This window comes from Poecile atricapillus, chromosome 3 (genome assembly GCF_030490865.1).
Source record: "Poecile atricapillus isolate bPoeAtr1 chromosome 3, bPoeAtr1.hap1, whole genome shotgun sequence".
NCBI classification, from domain to species: Eukaryota; Metazoa; Chordata; class Aves; order Passeriformes; family Paridae; genus Poecile; species Poecile atricapillus.
The window spans coordinates 52719368-52745460 of NC_081251.1; the positions used below are offsets into that span (position 1 = coordinate 52719368).

General features: G+C 39.9%; 1 protein-coding gene across 1 annotated transcript in view; it reads left to right on the forward strand.

The window, feature by feature from the left end:
• The first annotated feature begins 2785 nt into the window (after nt 1-2785).
• The window catches only part of TPD52L1 (TPD52 like 1), a 50134-nt gene continuing 26826 nt past the window's right edge, over nt 2786-26093 (forward strand). The window contains exons 1-2 of the mRNA XM_058835401.1: nt 2786-2889; nt 21892-22007. Coding sequence (XP_058691384.1) covers nt 2871-2889; nt 21892-22007 — 135 coding nt within the window. The 5' untranslated portion in view covers nt 2786-2870. The remainder of the gene's footprint in view (nt 2890-21891; nt 22008-26093) is intronic.

The window sequence follows — 26093 nt, forward strand, 5'->3', positions numbered from 1 at the left end:
TGCAGCCTGACATCTTTTCTCCGATGTGCATGTATACACATGCCATAGTCCATCCTGCTAAACAATCATTTGGCCTTAAGGACAGACAAATTCCACTGGTATTTCAAAGTCTTTAGATGGTTTGCTCTTCTGTGAATTATTTGGTATTTTTTTCCCATTATTTTCCATGGAAAATCAGGAAGAGTTTAGGATACTCATTATCATGCAGAATCCTGCCTTAATCCCCATCTGCAAAATGCATGTAGTTACTCCCTCCAAGAAGAGAGACATCCACTGAAGTCTGGCATGAGATTGGATGTTGTCACTTTGGTGTTAGAGGACAAGAACCAGTCAGTGCAATGACATAAACATGATACATTTATTTGAAGCCTATTGCTGTTTTATTGTGAAATTGGTGTAATCTGAAGTGTGTGATAATACATAATTGTTTCAAAAAGAAAATAATCTGGCTTTTGTTTTATTCTGTCTGACCTCTTAAAAACCAAACAAAACCCAACTGTTTTTAATTTCAGCATGATGGGAGAGACAATGGCCTTTCTCAAGCAACAACTAAGCTCCTACAACTTGATTGAGCCCTTTCAAGTCAGAAAACAAAGTTTGAATTATGCCAGTCTCTTCAGATATAGAAGTTAAACAAAATCTCTTGCAAGGCAAACTTGATGAAGAATCTCAATAAACCAGTGATATATGTGGGACAATATGAAAATGCATCCTGTGGTATTGTAAGTAGAAAATTAATCTATTTTATGATTAAAAATTGCATTGCGTAATTTCAATGGGATATTAGTTTTCCAATAAAATCCACCTTTAAAAGGCTGATTTCCTAGCTGCATATTGCAGGAGGATATTGTAAATGACTGGTTTATTTTTCCTGTCAAACATGCCACGGGATGGACACATTACTGTAGAACTCAAGACTTATAAGGGTCTGTTTTTCTATTTATAGCTCTCTTAAATGTAGAACTAATTTTGTTGTTCACCATAACTTGTTAGGTAAAACACTGGTTGGATTTTCTTTACAGTAGAGGGCATTCTTGGTGTGGAAAAAGATGTATCTAAATGTAAAGGATAAATCAAACTCAGCATATAAGCATCTGGTAAAATTTCCTGTTGTTCAGTAATTTGAATAGCATATGCTGCTGTAAGATTTGTAATTAGGCTTGTACATAAACAGTGTTGTTAATATTGTTTTAGCCCTGTGAGTAGATTGGGTGTTCAGTTTTCATCATGCTTCATAGGAACTGCTTAGGCTGCTCTAGAAAACCCTGCCTATATTTGCAGAAAAGTACATGTTCTAATTATGCTCATAGTTTCACATGTTGAGAGAAATTTCTCAGCCATTTCATGCATTCATGGCTGGGCTTGGCTTTGTGGTTTTTTTCATGTAAAAGTTGCTAGCATTTCTGAGCTCAAATCTTGTCACAGTAAGATGTCTCTGCATTTGAAATTACATGAGTGTAGGAATTTATTTCTCTGACAACCTCTGTTCTGCTTTTGTCAGTGGTAAATTCCAGCTCAAGGAGATGTCAAATCAAATTTTTAATGAAGAGAGGTTTACCTAGGAAAAAAATGATAATTAACACCTTACAGAAATTAAAATTCAAACCCACATATGTGTACGTATTAAAAGAAAACCTTATTAGATATGTACAAATTAAAGCTGCTTTGGCCTTAGGTTTTGTTTTGTTTTGTTTTGTAAAAATGAAGTTGAGAAATAAGTAATTTTGATGCTTTGCTGCAAAATTTTAAGGAAAAAAGAAACTCTTATTTTCTAGCCATAAATGTTCTTTTTTCTTTGACCAAACCACATAATCATTTTCTTTTGGATAATTTTCTTGAATCAAAGTACCACCTATTTGTATAATTTCACAAACAAATGCCCAATACTTCTTCCATCTGCCTTTACTGTCTTGCTTTGTTATTTTTAGTAGTACAGGCCTTGAGAAGCTATGTGTTCTCAGTGCGTCCTGGAGGCATTCAGCAGTATCATACATTCAAATTAGACACAGTGTCTGACTGATAAATACATGGATAATCAGCCATGGAGAGGCAGCCTTGCTAAAACAGTATTCTGGACACATCCACAAGTGAAGTTAATGTGGACTGGTAAAAAAAGTGTGGAAGTTATGTTGGCAGGAGCAAACCTAGAGTAAATCTGCGTTGCAGTGTGAACTGTGTATGGTCACACCACACAGTAATAACAGGTTACAGACCTATGTGCTGGAAAAAAATGTAATTTTTACTTAAGCTGCTAAATGTATACGGTATACTCTGTCATTCCTTTGCATGTACTCCCATGTTTCTGCCATAGGAGGTGGTAGAACTTGACATCCACAGGTACTCAGATGAGCCATGAACTCGCTCATTTCAGGCACCTGACCACTGTGCCGCTGACACACCAGCCACGTCTCTGCTCAGGTGGCGAGCCTGTGCCGCCGGTGCCTCGGGGCTCCTGGCTTCCCCGGGGTGGAAGTCCCGAGCGCCTCCCCTCAGCGGGGGAGGGCCGTGGCAGCCTGAGGTGCTGCGCGGGGGGGATGGCGAGGAGCAGCGGAGGCGCCGAGGGGCCGGCCCGGCACGGGGCCTGTGCAGGGAGAGAGGGCAGCGCCCTCAGGGCGGCGCTGCCCAGGCCTGGCCGCAAGGGGGCGCCGCGCGGCGGCGGCGCGGGGGCGGGGGCGGTGTGGCCCCGGCTGTCAGCGCCGCCCGAGCCGGGCTGAGAGCGGGGCTGTGAGCGGGCTGCGAGCCGAGCTGTGAGCGGGCTGCGAGCCGAGCTGTGAGCGGGCTGTGTGCGGGCTGTGAGCGGGCTGCGAGCGGGCTGCGAGCGGGCTGCGACTGGGCTCCGAGCCGCACGCAGGCTGAGCCCCCGCGCTGCCATGGAGCCACAGGCACGCGGTGAGTCTCGTCAGGACAGAGCCCTCCGGCGCGGCGCGGCGCGGGGGTCTCGTCCCTGCCGCCCCGAGCTGCGCTCACCCCTCGGGGAGGGCCGAGCCGGCGAAGGGACAGCGCGAAGTGGGGAAGGGGGTACCCGGGACGGGGGTGCTCGGGACTGGGGGGTCCTCGGGGCGGGGAGAGTCCGGGGCGGGGAGCGGGCTGGTGAGAGGAGCGCTGTGAGGGTGTCCGTGAGTGCTGCCCGGCGCCCTCCGCCTGTGGCGGCCCCAGGCTCGGCCGGGGAGCACGGCATGACCCGGCCCGGCCCGCGGAGCGTCCTCGCCCTGCGCCTCGTCCTCAATCCCGAGCCGGGATCCCCTTGGCTTTCTTTATGGTTGGGATGTTGGCGGCCGCGTTCTCCTCCTGCTGGCTTTAGATGTTTCGCGGTCAGGTGGCTGGCTGACAACAACTGCGTGTTTAAGTTAATGCCATCGAGATTTGTTGGTTGGTTGAGGTATTTTTATGTGTCCTGCTCCGCTGGCCGTCCCCTCTACCCCGGCCGGGCTGCAGCCACCACCGGGGCGGTGCAAGCCGGAGCCGGCATCGCCACCCCTGTCCCGGAGACAGCCGGAGGGCGGGAGCCGCCTCCAGCAGCAGAGAGCCTGGTACCTGGCAGAGCTCGGGATCCATCGAGAGCCGCTTAAAATTGGATCCGCTGAAATATTTCTGCAGCTTTGCAAACACGGCATTCATTCACCTAAAGTGAGCATTTTCTATTGCAACAGTTACGGCTTACTTAGCTGTTCGTATCTCTCTCTGGATAAAGTTAATTGGCGTCCAAAGAAGAGAAGAAACTTTTCCTATGAGTTACTAATGATGTTTGGGTCAGCCTAAGAGATTTAGCACAGACAGGTCTTGCTCACCTTTATAATCTTCATTCTGTTTTCTAAAGAACCTCAGGGCTTTGTCACACAGGACTAAGCAGGTAGTACAAATATTTCTGCAAAGTCAGAATGTTTAGAAAACATTTTATGTCATCTAAAACAGGGAGATGAAATAAGCAGAAGACATATGCTGGTTGAAACTAACTGAAAAAAATAGGCTTCCTAATAGGATAGTTAAACTGTGTCTTAAATGCACTTAAAAGAGATAATGTTGGCTACAAATACATTTTTATGTGCAGGAATACACTAGGAAATTTGAATGCACAGTGCTTGTGAATGAGAGCCTTTTTTGCAAGTGTTGTGTATGTGCTGTCCCAATGGATGCATGGCTGAAGATGCCTGCTGAAATAAATAGATCAGTGGCTCAGTTCTTGGGATTTTTAGAAGTCAGTATTAAGACTACAGCATCAGACTCTTATTTAAACTAATTTTCTGAATACATCTGTATAGGTACTATGATAAGAGTTCCTGTTCATCAAATAGGAACTTCATATGATACAGAATTTGGATAATTTCTTGTTTTGTAGAGCTGATAGAAAAGAGTATCAGATTCTGGTTAGCTGGATAGTGATAGATGTACATGTGACTCTTGCTTTCTCTGACTAGTAAGATGAGTAAATACGCATGTTTTCAGTGTGTGTCAAAAATTTAGGTCAATAAATGTGTTTTGCTAATGTATATTTAGGTCAGCAACTCTGTTACTTCCCCAGATCTTGAATGAATTCTTCTGAACGAGTATCTAATTCTTGAGTCACTTTTTTCTTTGGTTTCTCACCTGTGTGTTTCATTTCTACAGTCTCCCATTACTAAAAAAAAAAACAAAAAAATATTGCTTTGATAAACTAGCAGTAGAATCCAAGATTTTTGTGGTAGGTATTTGCATGTCAGCAAACCTTTGTTTTCACCCTCCCTTTCCTTCTAGACTTAATTTAGTGCATGCTACTGCAGTTAGGGAGCCTTGCTGGCAAAAAGAATTCAACCTGTGTCTGATGCTGTCAAATTCAATTAAATACATCTAAGCACTGGTCAGAAGTCTGAATTTTTCAATCCCAGTTACACGTTTTGCAGAGCACAGTTATAGCAGTTTGCTAAAGCAGTAGCAATTTGCTTGAAACACTGCTCTAATTCCAGTATCTCCTTAAGCAGCAGGAGAAATGTGTATATATTTCAATGAGTTTATTAATTGCTTTTAAAGAACTTTCAGATGCCACAGAGAAATGAATCCTGAATGGTTTGTTCCAGCGTGCTCTGCTGGGGTATTGTATTCCAGCTGAAAAGATAAAGGAAAAGCTATGCATTTGAAAGCATAATTGTGTTGTTTGTGCCATTTTATATTGTCCTTAAGGCAGGCTGTTCCTGAGTAGAGCAATTTTATGTTCAAGAAATGCATGGAAGAATAAAACACAGATTTCTTCAGAGCAGGAAAATAATTTTTGTCAGCATTTTTACCTAGCAGCATGAGTCAACTTTATGAGTCTTAATGCAACTGTGGACAAAAGAAAAGTATTATGTGTAAATGTATCAAGGTACTGGGTAGAGGTCACAGCTAAACGCCGTGAGTTTCTGGGTGGTTCAAGGCACAACATAGTGTCTGTCCATGCCCCAAAGACTGTGAAAATTAAATGCTCTGATATTTACTTTAAAGTAGTAGAGTTCATGGACTGGAACAGAATGACTGCTATGCTTAAACATATTGAATATGTCTGGCAGCATTCATGTGAATGAACGAGATGAGATAGACATCAGACAGAGGGTAATAGTAATTCATGTTAAAATTATTTTCTAAAAATATAACCATATGTTCCATGTAAAAAAAAATCATATGTATAATAAAAATAATAAATTTTACATTATATAAGTTTTATCTTTAAGCTTCTGTGTGCTTTTCTCTTTGATTACTTTTCTCTTTGATTACTTTTTGTTCTTAATGGATGAGCTGATCCAGGAACACACCAGCTAGGCTTCTACTAGGCACTAAACATTTCCTGAGAGCATATTTGGTTTCCTTCCTACGGCTGCCATTCTCAAGTGAATTCACATTTCTCAGGTGAAAAGTTTGAAAGTCTGAACAACAGTGTTTCTCTTTGAAAAGGAGGAAGATCTGAACTGTGTATTTGCCATACACAGTCATACTCCTGGTCCAGATTAATTATCGCATGTCATCCTGCTTTCCAATTTAAAACTGTGTATGTCTTGTAATAATTTATAATAATGTATAATAATAATCCATGTACTATGGATGTCTTACTCTGTCTCTCATCTGAGAATTCCATGTGACTTTTTAACACTGGAGCTTTGCTCCTTACACATTTCTCTCCTTTTGCAATAATTCTTCATTTCTTCATGCATCCAGATATAGTTGTACCTTCTTTCCCTGTCACATCCTCTCTTGATTCTTACTCTGATAAAAAGCTTTGATGTGCAGTTTTCTGCTCCCCTTTTACCTACACAGATAGCTCAACCAGCTGCGTGCTCTCCTGGCCTCTGAAGGGGTTTTTGAGGCATTTCCCTATCCTAGCAATTCTCCTTAGAGCCGTTCCTGACAGATGTTCTGCATGGCCAGCTCTTCGTTGTAGCCATAATAGCTTGCAGTGGCTACACTCCTCACCCCTGTCAGGTATTGTGGTGAGAGCTGTGGTTAGCTCAGATGTTGGATGACTCCTCGAGGCCTTATCTCGTAGGCTTGCAGCACCTCGCTTTGTCCCTCTGCTGTGTGCAGCTGGCACGCTCCTTCTGGGATCCTCGAGCCAGCTGCGTCTGCTCTGTAGTGTTACAGAGCAGAGGCAGCACCTTGGCATGTGCATTTGAGTAAAGCTTGTGTTCAGAGGAATATCTTCAGAAGTCACAGCATTAGCCCAGTGCCCTCACCCTGCCACGGTGGCACCTGCCATCTCAGAGTCAGGTGGTCTGAGGTCTCTGGGGTGGGAGGCAGTGGTGAGGAGGGCTTGTGTTACATGTGATACGGTCGGTGTGCAATACTTGCCAAAATGGCACTGGCAGCTTGGTCAGCGTTCTCTGTTCTTGCTAGCTACTCCTGTGGTTACTAATCCAGATAGGAATCTGGATAGTCAATCTTGCAGTGGGGAGATGGGAATAGAGAGCACACAGTGATGTTACCTCACTGCAGCAGCAGTGCTGTAGCCATCACACCAAAGCGGTGTCTTGCTGGAGAGGGCAGCATCTTCCCTATCCTTGTGTTTGGGTCTGGTGCTTTGCCAAGGAGCACTGACTCTTCCGATCTATGTTCACCTTTTCCCTAAGGACAGAGTAAAACTACTGGTTTGGAGCTGATTTAGTGTAATTGTTTTATGAGAAGTGCTTGTCCACATGTGCTTTTTGAGGCATCAGGATTCACTCTAGCTGTCCAGGGGTTTGTGCTGTATCTTCCTTCTAGAGCTCAGCATTGCCCCTCTATGGAGAGAGGACTTTGCAAAGGGTCAGGAGAATATTAGAGTAATTGAACCAGCCAGTGATAACCTGCTTATTTCACTGCACAGTGGAGGTTTCAGCTGCTGTGCTAGTAAGACCACATGAAGAGGAGGTCAAGTGAAAAAGGCAGGGTTATAATTTATGATAGGATTCTTAAATATTTAACAACAGTGCACAAAGCTCGAAATAATAGCTCTTTCATGCTTCTTATACTACAAGGAGAGAAAATGCATGTGTGGAATGAGTTATTTGGTATATCAGATTTTAAGCAAGTAAATGTCTGAAATCAAATGCAGTGCTTCTCTTTTACACTTTTGAACCTGTACTGTTTTCAGCTTCATGACTCTTGTCACAGGTTGAAATTCAGTTTGCTGAGGCTGAGAAAACTTGAGTGACTTCATGCTACACCTGAGAACTTAAAATAGCATCCTATGGGATTCAGAAATGAGATATAAAAAAGAGACCTGATCTAAAAACTAGGGCCAGTCTTACACGACTTTTTAACTTTGACAGTTTTGCAGACATGAGGACATAAAATGTAGAACATGCTAAAACAAAGACATCTAACCCTAAGTCATGTTTTAAAATTCTTGCACTGTTTTTTTCTCCTGTGTCTTATTCTCACAGGTCTGGTGGTATGAGCCCTACAAAGCAGCACGAGTATAATCTAAGTCTGCTCTCTGTACTAAAAGTACGCTAGTGGAAAGATGAGTCTGCTGATGCTGTCCTGACGTGCCTCACTGACTACTACAGTAGAGAAATGTGTGGAACTTTTGAGGTGCTTTGCTTAGGCCATGTGCTGCTTGAAGAATGTGGCAAAGCCTTGGCTGCAGATTGCAGAGGGTTTGAAGGAAGGTTGCCATATATAGAAATTTATGTATCAATTGGTAGCTTATTTTAGCGCAATCCTGGAATTTAGATTTAGAAAGAAGATGCTCAACCCTTGGTTCAGAAAATGTTTTGAATTCTTGCTTTCTAATTAGAAAATGTCTCTTGAGGTAATAGATAAAAGTGAGGCCTGGCCAGGCTAGTTTTATCTGATTTTATTTGTATCTCATAAAATGCACAGTTGCAATGCCAAATTTTATATATACAGTACGCTGTAGTCATATCACTGCTGTCTAAAGTGGGCCTTTCGGCTGCTGCATCCTTTAAAACCATCTTGTGTGAGAAATGGTGAGAAAGGACTGACAAATACCTATTTTAGTATCAGATGTCACAATGACCTTCTTCAAAACCCTTCAAAACTATGTAAGTGGATTCTTTAGGACAGAGGTAATATTACTTAGCCATCTTTGAGGTCTATGAATCAAAATCATATCTAACTAAGCTATTGTGATTACACTTCTGCATCCATGATGTGGTTAAGTGTTGCAGGTGAGTAATTATAAAAGACATATTTAGCAAGTGCTTGTATTGTACTTTAGCAGTGAATCTCCCTTTTCTTTCTCTTGTGCTCTCTCCGTCCCTCTTTCACTTCATACAAAGAAATAGAACAGCAGCAGTGAGGATCTTGTTGCAGAAGTTCTTATTAAAAAGTGTAAAACAATTGCAAGAAAGCAACAATTACAATTCTGATACTTCCTGAAGTGCCAAACTACCATAATGATAAAGCTCTTATAGTATCTTCAATTTTCCCTCTTCTGTTTGGGTAAATTTTACCTTTTCTGCGCTTTTAGGATTTAAAATCGACAGATCATAAAAAGGGCTTTGAAAAGGCTGCTTGTGTTAATTAATTACTTCTGTGTAAGATTTCTTGAACTTTTTGATCCTTTGTTACTTATTCCAGCAAAATTTTATTGTGCTTATATTAATGGCATGTGGTTAATGGCATAATTAACCATGAAGGATCGACTTCATTGGATCCCCAAGCAGACAAGAAAGATCCCACTGCTAGTTGCATAACATGCTAGGAATTTCTGTATTCTCTTCACATTACCTGTCATGTTTTCTTATATAAGCTGGTTGTTGAAAAATGCTTGTAGCTAAAACCCCAGTCTTTTACAACAACCAAGTAATTATACATCAGTAAAATTTATAAAGACAGGTTTACAGAGAAAAGGAAAAGTCTTGGTTATATGTGTGTATCCCATGGCCAGATAAAATAGCTTGTCTCATTTAGCTTGCTTTCCAGCTAATGGGCTTTGAGATGCTTATGAACCATGTAGTCAGGGATCCAGTTCCTAGATTTTTTTTTTTACATCTTTGCATTTCTAATCACTGAAGGAGAATCCAGGGAGCTCAGAGAAGTAGTCTGCAGGTATAAGAACAGAAGGAGGTCTAGTGACTTGTGTCATTTCCAGAAATAGAAGACAATAATATGTCTTGAGCAGTCAGTTCCTTCTGAAGCAAGAAGGGCTGTCAGGAAGAGTGCATACTTCTGTTGTTCCTGTTGGTCTTCTAGGGTTTGGTTTCTGTAAAGTTGTCCTGCTCTCACCACTAATGTACTTTAACCAACACTTATCCTTGCTGTCCACCAAGAACATAATGAAAGTACACAGGAACTAGAACACTAGTTCTAGTGTGCTTTAGGCAGAGAGAGACCTAAAGCTGCATTTGGAAAACATTTTTGATATTCAGACAAGTGTAAGGTGCCTATAGATATGGTGTTGATTTTCCCAGAGAAAAATGTTTGCACAAAATAATTATGTAGCAGGCAGTGCAGTTTACTTTCATGTGCTTTCTTGCTGAAAGGGTTAATTTTGTTTGTTGATCAGTGAAGTTGTTAGGACCAGATCCTCTCCAATCTGTTTCTTCCTCTTGTGAACCTTTCCTTTTGTTTTTTCTTTGCATTTATACAGTCTGATTTTTCTCTGGGTTATTAATCGTGAAACACCCTTCCTCCTTAGCCATCCAAATACAGTTGTCTCTCTTTAGTACCTGTGCCATGCTTTCAAATTGTGTTTAATAATTGCCTAATAATTAAAGTTACTAATATGTAAATTGTAAATAAAACATAATTTAAAACTATGTATGGTATGAATTTAAAAGGCTGTATGATTTATATTCTGTAAATTTTTATAAATGGTTGCTGAAGGGAGGTAGGTAATGCTTTCTGTGTTTGCTTCTTCAGTAAAGAGTTAGGTTTTTCTGTGTTCAGATTCTGTGTTCTATGTTTTCAATTATCTTTTCATCAGTTTCTTCACCAGGAAATTGCCTTGCCACCTGGGTGGGACTAAGGTGATGCAGGTTTGTGGTTAAAAAAAGGTGGCTCATAACCCTCTAAAAGTTTTAAAATACTTCTGCATAGTTGACTCAGAATAGCTGTTTTCATTGTGCTTTAGGTGGATTTAGTAGTAACTTGTCAAGCTGATATTGGCTCAGGCATTTTAGGTGCTTATCTAATTCCTCTTTCTATGTTTCTCACTTGAATTAAAATGGTTTTAAATGCACAAAGTAGACTTCAGGTCACACTAAGATTTTTAGAGGATGATATGGAGCAAATGTGTCTAGTTAGAAAATCTTCTGAAGGCCTCAGGTACTTATATTATTTCTCTAGTGCATGCTACGCTGTTGCTGGCTAAATTTGCACTAAGAAATTATCAGAGATAGTTGTATTTAAACACACCCAGATTTTTCTTAGAGACAAGTAAAATATATGTACATTACAGAGTTAGAGGGGCAATTATGCCAGGAACAGAAGATTATCTTGTGCTTAAAGTATTTTAGGTAGATGGCAGCTATTTAACTTATTATTGTGGGAGGAAGGAATCAAAGTCATAACCAGAGAGAATGATTTTTGCCATGTCATTATCTAACTGGTGCTGTGCATTATTATGTGTATATGAAGAGCCAGTTAAGCCATGTGCTCTTGCAAGAGAAAATCCTTCAGTCGTGTAGTAGGACAGGTGGTTCTGATATCAAAGAAAAGATGACTGTGAAGAAGGAACAATTACTTCAATAGCCTGATTAAAAAAAAAAAAAGGCTGCTGAATAATGTCATTCAAACATTCATATAAATAGAATCACAATACAGACTTGAAGACTTAAATAAGGTATTTGCAGAGCTAAATAACAGATATTATGAGGAAACTGGAAGTCAAATACTACAGGTGGAGCAAAAATGTGTTCTCTTGGTTTTAAATTGCTTCAGAAAACAGAGAAGCATAGATAATCAGCAATATAGGTGAAGCCTGCAGTAAGCACAAGGAATAAAGAAGAGTATGTAATGATAATAATTTGTACCCATTTAGGAGAGGCTCAAAGATAGGAACTAGATTTAAACCTAAATCCAGAATTAGAAGGCTTCTCAGTTGTGTCCAGTTCTGCACAGAAATGTGGAGCATGGACATGTCCTGGAAAGGGAGTGGCAGTATTTTGATCACAGTTATGTGTTGTGCATGGGAATCAAGGATGGAGAGGGTAAGAAGGGAGAAAGATTTTAACAATTAAGTTGAGTAGGGATGAAGATGTGAGTGAAACTTAATAGCAGAGATGCCAAGTATTGGAGTTCTCATTTATTTCAGAAAAGTAAGTTGTGTTATGTCCATCTTGCAACAACTTCCTCAGTAAAATATTCTTACTTAAGGTAGTAGGAGTGTGAAGAGAAGACAAGGACTGTCTTGTGCTCATTTTCTTGACATTCTTAAGATACTGAAGTTAAAATAGGCATTATTTCACACTGGGTGATCTGTAAAGATTCTAGGTTGGAGGTTTGAACTATATTCTTGCCACTTGGGTGTGGTCTATGCATGCATGCAACTTCAGCAGCATGGCAACTCATGCCATGTACTTAGCTAAACCCTGTCCTTCTCTTGCCAGTTGGCCTGCCATTGCCTGTGCCCACAGCAGCTGGCAAAGAAGCTCACCCTATTTGGTTTGGGGCTTATCTTCCCAGCTGATCTTCAAGGAAAAAAAAAAAAGCCCACACTCTGCCTATCTCAGCTGTCATTTTCTGCTGGTGTTTGAGGCTGAATTGGGGACCTCAAAGATTGAGACTGTATGATGTAGCTGGAAGTGCCAGTCTCTGTCTCCTGGTCCAATAAGTAGTCCCTCTGAAGCATGGTCTTGGTGTCACTAGGATGGCTGCTGTTTCTACACAGATAGCCAGGGCCCTAAACCCCAGGTGCCTCCACTCAGAGCCCCGCTAAACACACAGATTTCTTTGTAATGGCATTTTACATAACACTGAGTGAGCAAAGCCACAAAGTTAATGATGGGAAAAACTCTGAAGGCCTTAACATGGAGCTTAACACTAGGAACAGAATAGTAAGTGCTTCATTTCACACCTCAGGATGCTGGCAAAAATGCTTGTGGGAAAAACAAATGAACCTTGGAGCTGGACAGACCCAGATAGATGGTACTATTCTGACTGAAAAGTGTTCTGTGTGGTCTGTGTGCAGAGAATTACTGTTACACTAATTCCAAATTCCAGGTTTATCAGAGCAACCCACTGCAGCAAGACACCCTGGCTGAAAAGTAGGGCATCTGCAGGAAGTGGTGTGGCACTCAAATGAGCTGTTTGTCAATATATTTGGAGTATTTCCTTTAAAAAGTAAAAAATTGTTTCATCTTGAATACAGGGCATATGCAACAGAACATTGCCATTGTGTCTATTAAAATGTGTTGTTTTCAAATAATATTCATATAAATGAGCTTTATTTTTATTGGTTTTAAATAAATTGAGTTGCAGGTAGATGCATCCAAGGGTGGGTCAAGTTTATTTAGGGAAGACTAGTGGAAGTTTCCACTGTCATGACACACACCCCCACCCCCCAATCCTCTACCCCGTTAGGAAGGCAAAAGTGCACTGGTGCAAAGCAGCTAGTCTTAATTATGAAGGGATTAAAGGGTGAAGCAGGTGGTGCTTAAAAAATGGGGGGCTGGGTGGGAGGAAGACACAACATACAAGACATATCTGCTCTGAGAAGTGTGTTGATTCACTGCCTCATTTTGGTGGCAATGAGCTTTTACATACTGTGACATAAAATTTAAGAAAAACTCTGGGAAAAGGAACTGTGTCTTCCTCTGAACTTAGGGAGTGATGTCAGCTCTGGGGCTTCCAACTTTAGAAAGGTATGGAGGGCCATAGAGATAATGAGAGAGCTGAGCACCTGTCCTATGAAAACAGGTTGAGAGAGTTAGTGTTGTTCAGCTTGGAGAAGAAAAGGCTTTGAGGAGACCTTACAGCACCTTCCAGTACTTGAAGGGGTCTACAAGAGAACTGGAGGGACTTGTTTCAAAGGCATGTAGCGGCAGGAAAAAGGGGAAGTGGCCTTAAACTGACAGGTTTAGATTAAATACTAGGAAGAGATTCTTTACAGTGAGGGTGGTGAGACAAAGGACCAGGTTGCTTGGAGAAGTTGTGGGTATCCCATTCTTGGAAGTCCTCAAGGCCAGGTTGGATGGGGCTTTAAGCAACCTGGTCTAATGGAAGGTGTCCCTGCCCATGGCAGGGTGATTGGAAGTAGGTGATCTTTTAGGTCCCTTCCAGCTTAAACTATTCTATGATTGATTGTTGCTAATTTGTAATTATGCTGCCTACAAAGCTTAGTCACAGATCATGGCTATTTTGTGCCACAGTATGCAATAAAATAGTCCTGGTCCTTTAAAACTGTGATCTTTACTCTCCCAGTATGAGAGACTGATCACAGAGGGAAAAGATAATTTGTCTCTTTTCTCCCAGCATTCCTAAATGTGAACGTTATTATATGTAACAACAGAGACATTTATTTTGTATTAAAACAATGGGGGTAATGAATTTGAGTGTGAAGAGAATAAAGAATCTATCATGTACCCAATTATAATTATTTCCTGTGTATTTTCCCTAGTACATTTGCAGGACCTAAAGTGACACATCTGTCTTACATGTTGAAATAGCTGAAAGGGGGGTATGAGGAAAGCAAGCAACCTGCTGGCTTCAGCATTATTTTGCTAATTTTTAAATTACACTTTTAAAGATCTTGTTAGTTATGTGTTTTGTGATCTAAAGGACACAAAATGTGACTAGATGAAGAATTTATTTTGTAATTAAAAAACCATAATTTTATTATTTTTTGCAGTACAGATACATTGTTGGAAGTTAATTGAGGAGACTTTTGAGTTTAATTATACTGCAGTTAGATTGCTATCTAATTATATTCTTTTGCACCTGGCTTTAGAAAAGTACAATAAACTGATTCATTCTTAGGAGACAAAGGTTATTAAATCCTACCATTAGGTTTTGGTGATTTTGATTCAGTGGAGCAGATGCGTGATCTTAATTATACAATTGATGGGATTGCCGTCACTTCTACCAGCTGAGGATGGGACCCCAGGTGCCTCTCTATCCAGAGATGAGAAATATGTACTGTCATGTATTTTTAGTAGGAAAGGGTGGGTTTAAGAAATGTGACTGACAACTTCCACCTCTGACTGCCAGCATTTCCATGTCATAACTCTTATCTTCCCCTACATTGTTTTTTCTCTAGTTTGATTATATATGCATGATTCCTTCATTTATTTTATGCTGTGTGTTACAGTTTCTAGAACACCTTATTTGTAGAGAACAAGTCCCTTTTGTGATGCAGTGTTATCCACTTTCTCATTCCCTATTATTCCATTGTGACTTCATCTTTTTCCTTTTTTTCCCATTTTTCCTAAAGAAAAAGAGATGACACCTCTTCCACTTGAGGCATTCTTTTCTTACCATTGACATCACAGAAAGTTGTGCAGCATGATTAATAGAAAGCACAGAAAGTCGTACAGTGCTGTCATTACTTACTTTCAGTTTGACATAATAGAAGGAACCTTCTATTATCTTTAAACTGTTACATTTCACAACATTTTGTGAAATTGCTTTGTTTTTGCATAGGTACAGCTTGAAAATATTGCTCTTGTCTTGTCCAGGCATTCAGGATTATTATTCTATACAAGGAGATCTTGCTATAGAGTAAAATGTGTAAGATCATCCTTGCATTCAGAACGTTTCAGGTAATTATTTTGTTTGGAAGATCAGTTCCCAGGTTCAAATCTTAGGCTCAAGCAAATGATATGTATTTTTTTAACTGTTATTGCTATTCTCATTTTATCCATTGTGTTTCTGTGTTTGGCATGATTATCAAACTCCTTATCCATGTGTACAGTTTCTTGGTGCAGTGGTCAAGCTGTTGTCTCTCTTTTCTGCCATTTTTTTGTGTGTAGATTGTCTCTTTTCACTGGCATAGATTGGCAGCTGTGTCAGCAGTTTCTGGAGGAAAAATAAGGTAGAGACATCCTCAAGGTATGATTAATTTATTTTTATTATAATAAAACAGAGAAAAGAATCAGCACACGGATAAACTGACTGTTTATACGGGAGCTTCAAATAGAAGCCTTTGTCTGCCTTTGTTTGGAAATCTGCCAGTCTATCTTATAGCTATGGATAGATTTTCTTACTGCTTGGGTTTGCAGGTGTTGAGAAATGGAAGGGAAAGCTTTAATAAAGCCAGTAATAAGCTCCTCCAGAGTGACCAGGGACATCAACTCTGAGATTTTAGACTGCATCCTGGAACTCTTGAATACCCAAAAGCTATACTCTCTCCCTCTCCTTGACACTACTGCCAGCCAGCTCAGTTGAGAGAGGGTATGAAGACAATTGCTCATCCATCTCTCTCTTCCAAGGAGCATACTCAGAGCAAAGAGAAGACTGAGCTCACACGGTTGCAGAAAGTAGAACCTACATTTTTCTGTAATGTTTACATTTTTAATCTACATCACCTGTGCATCTTGAATATTTCCCTCTCTTAGCCAAGGTTAATCCAGCCTCTGAGTTTAATTTCAATCATAACTTCAAAATCAACCTTATATTCTCAGTTCTCATTCCTTTAGGAGAATGGCAGGCTGTATGTAATTGTTAGACTCAAGCCTAAGCAAATTCAAGACAAGTTCAGACTTGTCCACAGTTAGAACCAGACACAGAAGGGACTATCTACCTTCACTAGTTTGTTTTCTAGGTGAATTAAATGATAACATATTTTCCTGTCTTGATCTTCCAATAATAACTTTGTAGTGGAAAAAATGGAATGGAAATCGTTGCAACTTCTGATACTTTTTTCTGATCAATTTAGTTATTTAGTATATGCTTCTAGTCCACCTTCTCCCCCCCTTAATCTCTACATCTGGCATTAAGACTACATTATAAAGAAGATCAAAGACACTAATGCAGTGTCTGGACAGTTCCTTTGTTCTACTTACCATTTCATCCCTTTGAAGACTTAATTGCAATTTAAATTTGTGAACAAGTGTTCTCCAAATTTAAATAAGGAACTCTAATGACATGGCAAAAGAAGCTGTAGCAAGTAGTTTTGCTTACTAGTAGGGTTATGTAATTTGTTTTCTCACTGTTTGATTTGAATGCTAGATAACAAGGTAGATATGGTATTTTTAATTAGCTGGAAAACAAGAAAGCAGAGCAGTAAAAGCACTTCAGTTCTTAAATGCTTTGTTAGCACAAAGGATCATCTGTATATTTCCCTGAACGAATGTTAGAAAATGTACAGAAATGGAAGTTTGGTGTCTTTAACCTTGATTTTACTGTCATTATGGTTAATTCAGCAGATATCAGTGCCCATAGTGTAAGCTTTTCCTTTAGTTGAGTTTTTTGGGGGTTTTGGGGTTGTTACTCTTTTTTAAATAGTCAACATGCAAGAAATAGTCTGATACATACTACTCTAGAACATGGGTCTGAGATGATTACAGAGAAAATACATAAAAAACACTAATAAAAACATCTTTATGTAGTTAATCTTTAGATACCTGAGCAAGTCTAAAAATCTGTCATGGACTTTATCATTGGTTATTTTAAATTTGCAGAATAGTTACAGATCTTCTAGATTCTAAGTGGTTTATTAAATTTGTCATTCCTACAATTCTATTGGCAAACATATGCACAGGTATTGATCGATGCTGAAGCAGTTTCTTGCATTAAATCAGATTTAGCAGCAGGCTGTAGAATTAGGGTCACTAGTCTTAGCCACAACTACCATGATGAGTTTTCTTTGGGAGAAAACTCAAAATTCCCATTTCAGCAAACTGGAACTACTTGCATGGTTATTCTATTATCTTGTTATATGAATCTTTCAGAACACAATAAACGTGTTCCCCCAGCTATCCACCTCCTACTTCTTTCTATATAAATCTCCTAACACAAAGGGTTTTCTGCTCATTTGTTTCATCTCGGATCTTTCTGTATGACCTGTAGTTCCTAATTACTGATAATCCCATAGTTTTAATGTTTCATTCATATTTTATTTAATTATATGTGACAGTAAATACTAAAACTTTCTTTAAAGTAGAAGCCAAACAGCATTTTGCATTGATTCAAACCTACTATATGAATTCCCACGTTTTATGGGGGAGGGGCTTTTTTTTATTTTGAAGTAACATATGTCCAGAGAATCACTAGTTTGCCTGTTTGTGGAGGATAAATGAGTTATGCATGAGTATATTATTAGTGTAATTTTCTGTAGCAACAGGAGGCTGTATGAGACTATAGGACCTGCAGTCTTGTCTCCAGTAATCCTATGCCACAAGAAGAGGCTATCTGGAAGAGATAATGAGGGAGGTGGTCTGGGTCTTGCATCTGTCTCTGGGCAGAGTCTTGTGACAGCGTATCCCAGAGCTAATTGTTGATTGATTGATTGATTAAGCTCTGGATTGAGCTTCATTGCAAATGGAAGAAGTGGAGAGAAGGGGATAGGTAATGAGAACTTAGTTGACCATGGAGAATGAGGGAGGGGAAGTTCAAGGAATAGGTTCTAGGACAGCTTCTGCTCCACTGATGCCTCTTGTGTGATTTTTTTTTTTTTTTTTTTTTAGTGTAATAGAACTGCTGGACAGGCATAGCAACTGAAATTAAATTCAGGAGCAACAGAATTAGCTTAATCTGTATAGGATATATTACGAGAAGAAAACAGATGTTAGTTAGCGATAGTGTCTAGGCTCTATCCTCATGCCTTACCTGTTAGTGGACTGCTTAAATGAAACTTGGGAAACCTGTGCTTAAATTGGTATGTGGAGGTCAGTGCCAAAAATACTGTTCTGTTAGTAAAGGACATAAAAGGTACATAAGAGATAAGCGTTGGACATCACCAGTGCCATAAGTTCTTGTAAATGACTGGTAATCTACTGGATGAGCCCCTAATTCATTCAGGGAAGCTTGTAACATCTATACTATAGGGTGAAGCAAAAGCTATTCACCCACCCAGCAACTGGATTGCTCTTCTAAAAGGGCGGAAAGTTAATTTCCAATTCCACACCTGCATATTAGTGCAATTCTGAAATAATAGCAGCTCTACATCTGAACAATTTAATAACAATTTAATCACAATTCCAGTTTTTCCAGATCTGACCCAAGCTGGAAACAAGGCATGATCTTCAGTATTTCTGGGAGGAGTGGGTAAAAGAAGAGGGAATGCAACTTAAAGCAAACTTATTTTTCTGCTACCAATGACTTTCTGTGAGTCTTGAAGACAACTCAGCTACTTGTACAACTCCCTTCCCAGAGTGATCAAGCCCCTTCATGGCTCATAACTAATACCTATGCATCTTTATGCAAAAATACTGTCTTTTCCCAGAGCCATTCCTGTGTGTTGCCAGGTCATATAGCTGGTCAGGAGAGGAAAATACCTCAGTCTTCTTCAATACTTAGAGGAGACCTCACAGCAGTCTACAACTTTCTCATGAGAGGAGGTGTAGAGGCTGACACTGATCTCTTCTCTTGTGACCAGTGACAGGACCTGAGGGAACAGCCTGAACTTGTTTCAGGGGAGGTTCTGCTTAGGTATTAAGGAAAGGTTCTTCACCTGGAGGGTGGTTGGACACAAAAGAGGTTCCCCAGGGAAGTGGTCACAGCACCAAGCCTGACAGTTCATGAAGTGCTTGGGCAGTCCCCTCAAACACATGGTACGATTCTTGGGGTTGGCCTATGCAGGGCCAGAAGCTGGGCTTTGATGATTCTTGTGGGTCTCTTCCAACTCAGGATATTCTATGATTCTATGCTTCTATTCCATGCCCACCCAGGACTTTGAAACTGTACAAGAACAGAACTTGTAGTTGGGCTTAAATGACATCCCTTCAGTTGTACTGGAGGGTGCTAGGCTGCTCTGTCTCCTGCATGCTCAGGGAATCACAGAATCAGTATAGAGACTAAAGTGTGAGAGATGACAGTATCTAGAGAGAGAAACCAGCAACTGGAAAAACTGTTCTGCTGGTCTTGCAGTGTCACACCCTGCCAAGACACCCACAAATCCTGAGCAACAGATTCTGTGATCCACAGCATCAGCCCTAGCTCAAGGCTCCAAAGCAATGTGTTAGGGAATCAGTACATCTGGGCTGATGAGATCTCTAACTCCAATACAAGTCTGAGCTGGTGGGTGCTGACCTCTATTGTGTTCCATTATTTAAATATAATGTCCTAATTGTAAGCTCCCTGCTATTGCTTCTGCTAGAATCTAAGTATTCTCACATGAGGAAGTATCAGAACTCAGACTGGCCTATGGAAGGCTGTGACCCACAGTATGCTGCAGAGATGCTCAGACTGGAACTGTGAGATGACCAAAGTGAAACCTTTGCAGAAGTACGGTGACCATTAGGGAGGACTGGTGGTTTGAACAAGAAAGCAGAGACTGAAGGATCAGACTTGACTTTAGAGGATGTAAACATGAAGCACAGGACAAAAATTGGGAGAGGAACTGAATGAGTTTGCAAAGGATCATAGAGAAGATTGATGTGTATTTGCTGTTGTGGAATGGATTGTAATTTCAGTCCCGTTTCAAAGTTTAAACTTGACCATTGAGTCTAGTGTTAAATATTATTCAGTTGTTTCTGGTGATTTTGTCCAGGTTGGCTTCCACCTCTTACCTAGCCATTCCCAAAGTAATGTTGTCCCTTGAGCACAGATCTGCCTTCTATTTGGCTTAAGGATCAGTTGCTCCAAGATCACCTCATCTCAACATCTATCCCAAGGCTTCCCTTAAGGGTTTTCAACCCTGTTGCCTCTTAGATCCTTGGCAGCATTTCCAACAGCTGCTGCTTCATCCATAAAAAAATAGACTGCTTTCAAGACTATGCAGACTAAGTTTAGCTTGAATCCCATAGCAACACTATTAATTCTCAAACAAATACCAAATAACAATTGTGTGTAGAGATGTAGGGGTGTTAATAAAGGTAATTTGTGAGTGTTCCTACTGAATAAATATGCTTTTCTTTTGACTTCAGCAATCTAGGTTTTCCTGGCAAGCTGCTTGCTGCTTTTTGGGTAACAGCTAAGGTATCAACTATTTCTATATGCTTTCACGTTTTTAAAAGGTTTTGTGCTTAAGGTGGTGATCTGTTTCTGCATATGGTGCCAGGCAGGGGTTTAGCACTGTGTTGCTGCTCTTTATCTTCCCACTCAGGGAAGACTGTAATTAACAAGGCTGAATTCACTCCATTGTGTTCTGCAGGGAAGTTGATGGTATGAATCAAATCAGTTCTTCTCTGTTAAATAGTAGGAAATCCAGGTACACTGGGGAACTCTAGGTGAAGGAAATGGCAGAAGACTGGAGGGAATTTAGTTTCCTGCATGAAAATGTAAAGTACTTAATTTCAACAGATTTGTTTCTTGTAACCTATGTTCTTTAATGCCCAAACTTAACTAAGCTGTATTTTAATCTCTTTATAATAGGGTATACAGGCCTCTGTGGAGCTAGGAAAGAAATTGTTCTCTCTTCCATATTAACCAGTATACAGGTGTCAGGAGTCGGCAGAGATGGCTAATTACCTGCTAGCGAGCTGAAATAAAGGGAAAAGTGCTGTCCCAGGTGTAACCTGGAGGAGATTTTTCTTCTACAACAGAAGAAGATCTAGAATTTTAAAATAAGTTCCAAAGTAACCAGAATGTTTTCTGTTATCTCATGGCTTGTATTGTTTTCTCTGCAGACTGTAAAGAATGAGAGGCTCTTAGTGGCTGGAGCTCCATCAATCTTCTCTTCAGTGAATGATTGGGAGATAGGAAATATTTTATTTCATCAGTACCTATTATGCCAGGCAGGCCCAGGTCTTGGAAGCATTTATGTATGCACTTACCTTGCTTATACTGACCCTGATCTTGGGCATGCAGAAGAAAAGTAATGAGGTCCAGTGTATTTGTCTTCCCTTCACAGGTTTAGATTGAGCAATCAAGTAATGCTTCTTATTAACATTCAGAAAATTCAAACAATAGGTGTGGCATTTGCTTCTGCAAACTGTGTGCATCTGTAAGGTTTCAAATTGCTGCAATCAAAGGTACTTTTAGAGAAAACTTGGCTCTGTAATATACTTCCTCTGTTCTTCAGTGTACTATTGCTACTCTTTGAAACAGTGATCCACATTAGCCAGCTTTCTTATTTTGAAGAAAAACCTTTATTTTTTTCTTCTGTATTGTTAGAAGCAAGAAAATCCCTGATTAGTAGGGTCCAAGGTGATTGATTTCTGGGAATGAGTGGTGCTTACACGTATTAAATTGCTCCTGTGCAGACATTACCCTCTGATACTTCCAAAACCTTTCAGATGTGAAGCAGAATGCAAATGATTGTAGGAGGAAAAGGTTGTTTTTCCTTTTTTTTTTTTTTTTTTTTCTCGTGGGTGAATATTATGTCTTTCTTAGATTTTAGAGGAGGCCAATACAATAATTGAAATAATTAATAATGGTTCTCTTGACCTTTTAACATTTAAGGCCTATTGGAAACTCAGTCGTTCCATGAAACAGATGAAGATGTAGTCACTGATGTTGATTTCACCAATATGATTTCTGAAGAAGAGAAAGAAGAGTTAAAGATTGAGCTAGCCAAGGTAATGAATTTTAATTTGTGTGAGTGTTACTGTTTCTACTTCCTTAAACTGGAAACTATTAATTGTAGGATGAGGTATATATCATAAAGGTATACCCTTCCTTCTTGGTAAAATTATTCTAGGCTACAATAATGTAGCCTATAATTTTCTTATATCAATTTTTTGAAGGTTAAACATCTTCTACTTGATGATTGTACTGTGAAAGTCAAATGCATGTTCCCATCTTAGTCAAGACGTGTCTTTATTTATAAACATTCCTTGAAAAAGAATGAAAGGTATTCTCATTAGATCTGTGGTATTTTTGTTACAGTGGTTGTGCCACCTGATAGAAAAATTTGTGGTGCTCAAAGGAAAAGATAATGATGGTAGTTACAGAAGAGGCTGATGACAACAAGTACAGTAATTTTATCATGTTTTTGTTTCCTTTGGCACTGATGTGTTTTCAGAAGGTAGTATCTTTTTTCAGGAGTCTGGAACGCTGTGAAGAGGCATAAAAATAATGAGATGGGAAGAAAAAGGTGTGAACCATGTGATCTCTTTATTACAAAAATTAAAGAGATTGTTTAGGTTTGGTCTACCATGGAAGAATGAATTCAGTTTTAATTATTGCTGCTGAATGCTGCAGAAAATGAAATTCCAGAATGGAAGATGAGAGAATGGGGAAAACTGTGGGTTTAATTATTTGAAATATGAGTCAAGTAACAGAAATCACAGCCAAATGAACATGAAGAGTTAGTTTTGCCATAACTGGAATACTTAAATTGATATTAAGTTGTAGTACTTAGGGTATTTACAAAGTCCTCACAAAGTACTCTAAGAAGTAACATTTGTAATGACTTTCAAGTAATTTACCTGCAGTGCTGATTCAGGATTTCCAAGTGAAACAGAAGACTGTTTTTTTTCACTTTAATATTTTATCAATCTTTGTGTTTCTGGCTTACTAGTTAATTTTTACTTCTTTGCTGATCCTGTCACATCTGTAAACAACCAGAAGGAAGCTGAAAGTTTACGTGTTCAGTTTATCAAATAAGTTAGGAGTTGGCATACTCATTACTGGCTTTTCATCAAGACCGGAAGCGTTGGGCACACACTGAAACACAGGCGGTTCTCCCTGAACATAAGGAAGCATGTTTTTCGTGTGTGACTGAGCAGTGTACCCTAAGATGTTTTGGAGTCTCCATCTTTGAAGATATTTAAAAGCTGTCTGGGTACAGTCCTGGAAACACGCTCTAGGTAGGGCTTGAACCAGATGTTCTACAGTGGTCTCTTCCAGCCTCAGCCATTCCGTGATTCTCTTCGCTGGTGAAGGGGACTTCACAGGCAGATAGAAGCAAGGCAGGAAAAGAGGCAGAACTTCCTGCAGTCATCTGAGAATGATATGCCTCTCTCAACATAATTAATCTCAAATGTTTCTGGGTGTCCCTTCTGCTTACTGATTGCCGTAGGAGAGAGAATTGTTGGTCAGTCATACTGGAAATGCTTTAATTCCTGTACTAACATGCAAGTGAGAGATTGCCTGTCAAATATTATGATCTTGACTGACCTAGGAATTATTTTCTGAATTCCTCACAGCAGTTCACTGGCATGCAGCTGATGCTTAAAAGCAAAATAAAACTGATAATGCTAAGAAAGATTTGGAAAACTTGAATGTAGAGTGAATAAAGTCTAAAGTTAAATGAGACTTATGACTCTTAGACTCCAAAAACATGTGATCTTGCCTCCTTCAGAAAGAAAAATATGTGGGAATTGGGTAATGTTTCCTTTTGAAAAGCTGTTAGACTTGCAAGTCCTTACTGCTCCACTATGATTTTTTGTTTCTTTTGTGTTTTCTTCTATGTCCTTACATGCTGCATAGTACCTGTTTGAGCCTGTTTGAACAAGCACCTCTCTTTCTGTTGGGAGAAGTAAAAATCATCCTTAATTCTGCTCTCAATAGTTGATAAAATGGGGATCTCTTTGTGAGCACCTGTTGTGCATTTATTTAAGCAGAAAATATATGTTCCATATATGTGTTGAGTATCTAATGTATTTTTCTTTGTTTTCTTCTTCCTTCCCACTCTGACATTAGGAGAGGAACAAGCACTACTGTTTTTCTGGCAGGATTTTTTTGTATCCTCTATTTCTATTCTCTTGCTAATGGTCTCTTTTTACTGTGAGCTTCTCAGGGCATGGACTTACTGTGTTCTTGTATTTGTAGCCTAGCTAACACAGCAGGGCTCTGACTCTAATCAAGCCTTAGGATTTCTACAATGCAACTAAAATGAGTAACTCTTACAGAAACTTCTAACAGTCATTTGAATTTACAGAGGTCAGTCTGACTTTTCAGAATAACAGCAGAAAATTGTAGCCCAAAAGCTTTACATAAGGCCAGAAGATTGTTAGCAGAACAGATTCCCCCGCCCCCCTCACTGTGAGGAGCATTGTACAATGACTCTTGAGTCATGCTGGGGGCTGAGATTTTGAGCTACCTTGCTCACTGCTGTCAGTTGTCCTTCCATTACACTCATCAAAGCAGTCATTTACTCTTTGGTGTCTTCCCCCTCCCACACCTTCCCAGAAGGAGCTATCTGGTTTGATCTAGATGATGCACAGGTTCAGCAGTGTGTGTTACTGCATGTTTGTTCCCAGTTTGAGGAAAGATGGTGGTAATACCTTTTCCTACAAACTTTTGGGAGAAGGGAACTTTGCCTCTACATGATGCATCTATATTCTTCTGACACTGTTGCACTTTGAAAGAAGGGAAGCGTGAGAGCTAGAAGCTTGTATTTCTATTGACTTAAGTCCTAGTTTTAGGATGGCGTTATAAACATTAACAAAAGTGGACTTTTAAAAAATTCCTAAACAGGTGATGCCTGACTTCCATGAGAGTTAGGTATGTTACATGCTTAAATGTTTTTCAAGATTCTACTGTAGGTCCCTAATCCTTTCTACCTACTTCAGAGTTGTCACTGATATTTGAGCACTTGAGGGCGGCTTTGTATCTGTCATTATTTCAAAATGATGGAAGTTGAGGAGGATTTTGTCAATTCAAAACTGATTGCTGTGTTATAAATAATAAATTACTTTTCTTTAATCAAAAATGTTGCTCATAATTCTGCCATTGATCACATGGCTAATGCTTGCTTAGGCTATCACAGCTTTAAGATGTCTATTCAATGGAACAGATAGATGGAAAGTAATTTTAGTAGAAGCCCTGAAATGTTTATGTATCCAAGTACTTGGTGATCAGCCTAGTGCTGGCTCATAAGTGTCGTTGTCATGTCATCAGTTTAAGTTAAGTTCTTTAGCGATGTTGCACAGGCAGTCATGCACTAGGGGCGTTGCTCTTGGTGAGGAACAGCCAAAAGGAGCTCTGAACTGCTGCCTGAGGAATGCTGACATTTGTGCTTTCTTTCTATAAGCATTTAACCAGTTACCCTCTCAGAAGAGAGACTCTTGACACCAGCCTCTTGACAGTATTCCATTGGCAGGTTAGGAATATAGTGGAGTGTGAAAGACATGGGAAGGAATAAAGCAATTTGGATTGTTGTGTATCTGACAACAGTACTGGCAAAGTGTTGGCATCACACGCATTGGTGAATACTAATATCTGCTTCACTCAGCTTATGATTTTGCTTTGTGTTCATAGTCTTGCTGCTTAATTCCTAAGCGGCTTGAATATTTAGATTGCAGGTAATGACAAAAGAAACTGGTAGCTGGGGGATTCAAAGATGAGACTTTTATAAGAAAAGTGAGCTTGCAGCCAGTTTTACAGTGAACCGGAATGAATGACTGTGTAAATTAAAATAATGCTGGTACTGATGTCCTAAATATAGCCTTGGAGGTCAGCACTGTTTCAGCTAGTGCTTGCATCATTCCCTGCAGCCTATGGAGTTAAATCACAGGGAGACTGTGGTTCCAGGGAACTTAACATATGGTAATCAGATAAGTTGCCATATGTTACCTTACTAACATATGGAGGAAGGAACACAGTTGGTAAGGGAATTTCTAAACCTGAAGTGAAAGGCAGCTGCTCTGGTGTCACTTGCCCTTGTTAGCTTCAGTATCTCTGTGTGCTGCTTGTATAGATTGGCTTGGGAGGCTTCC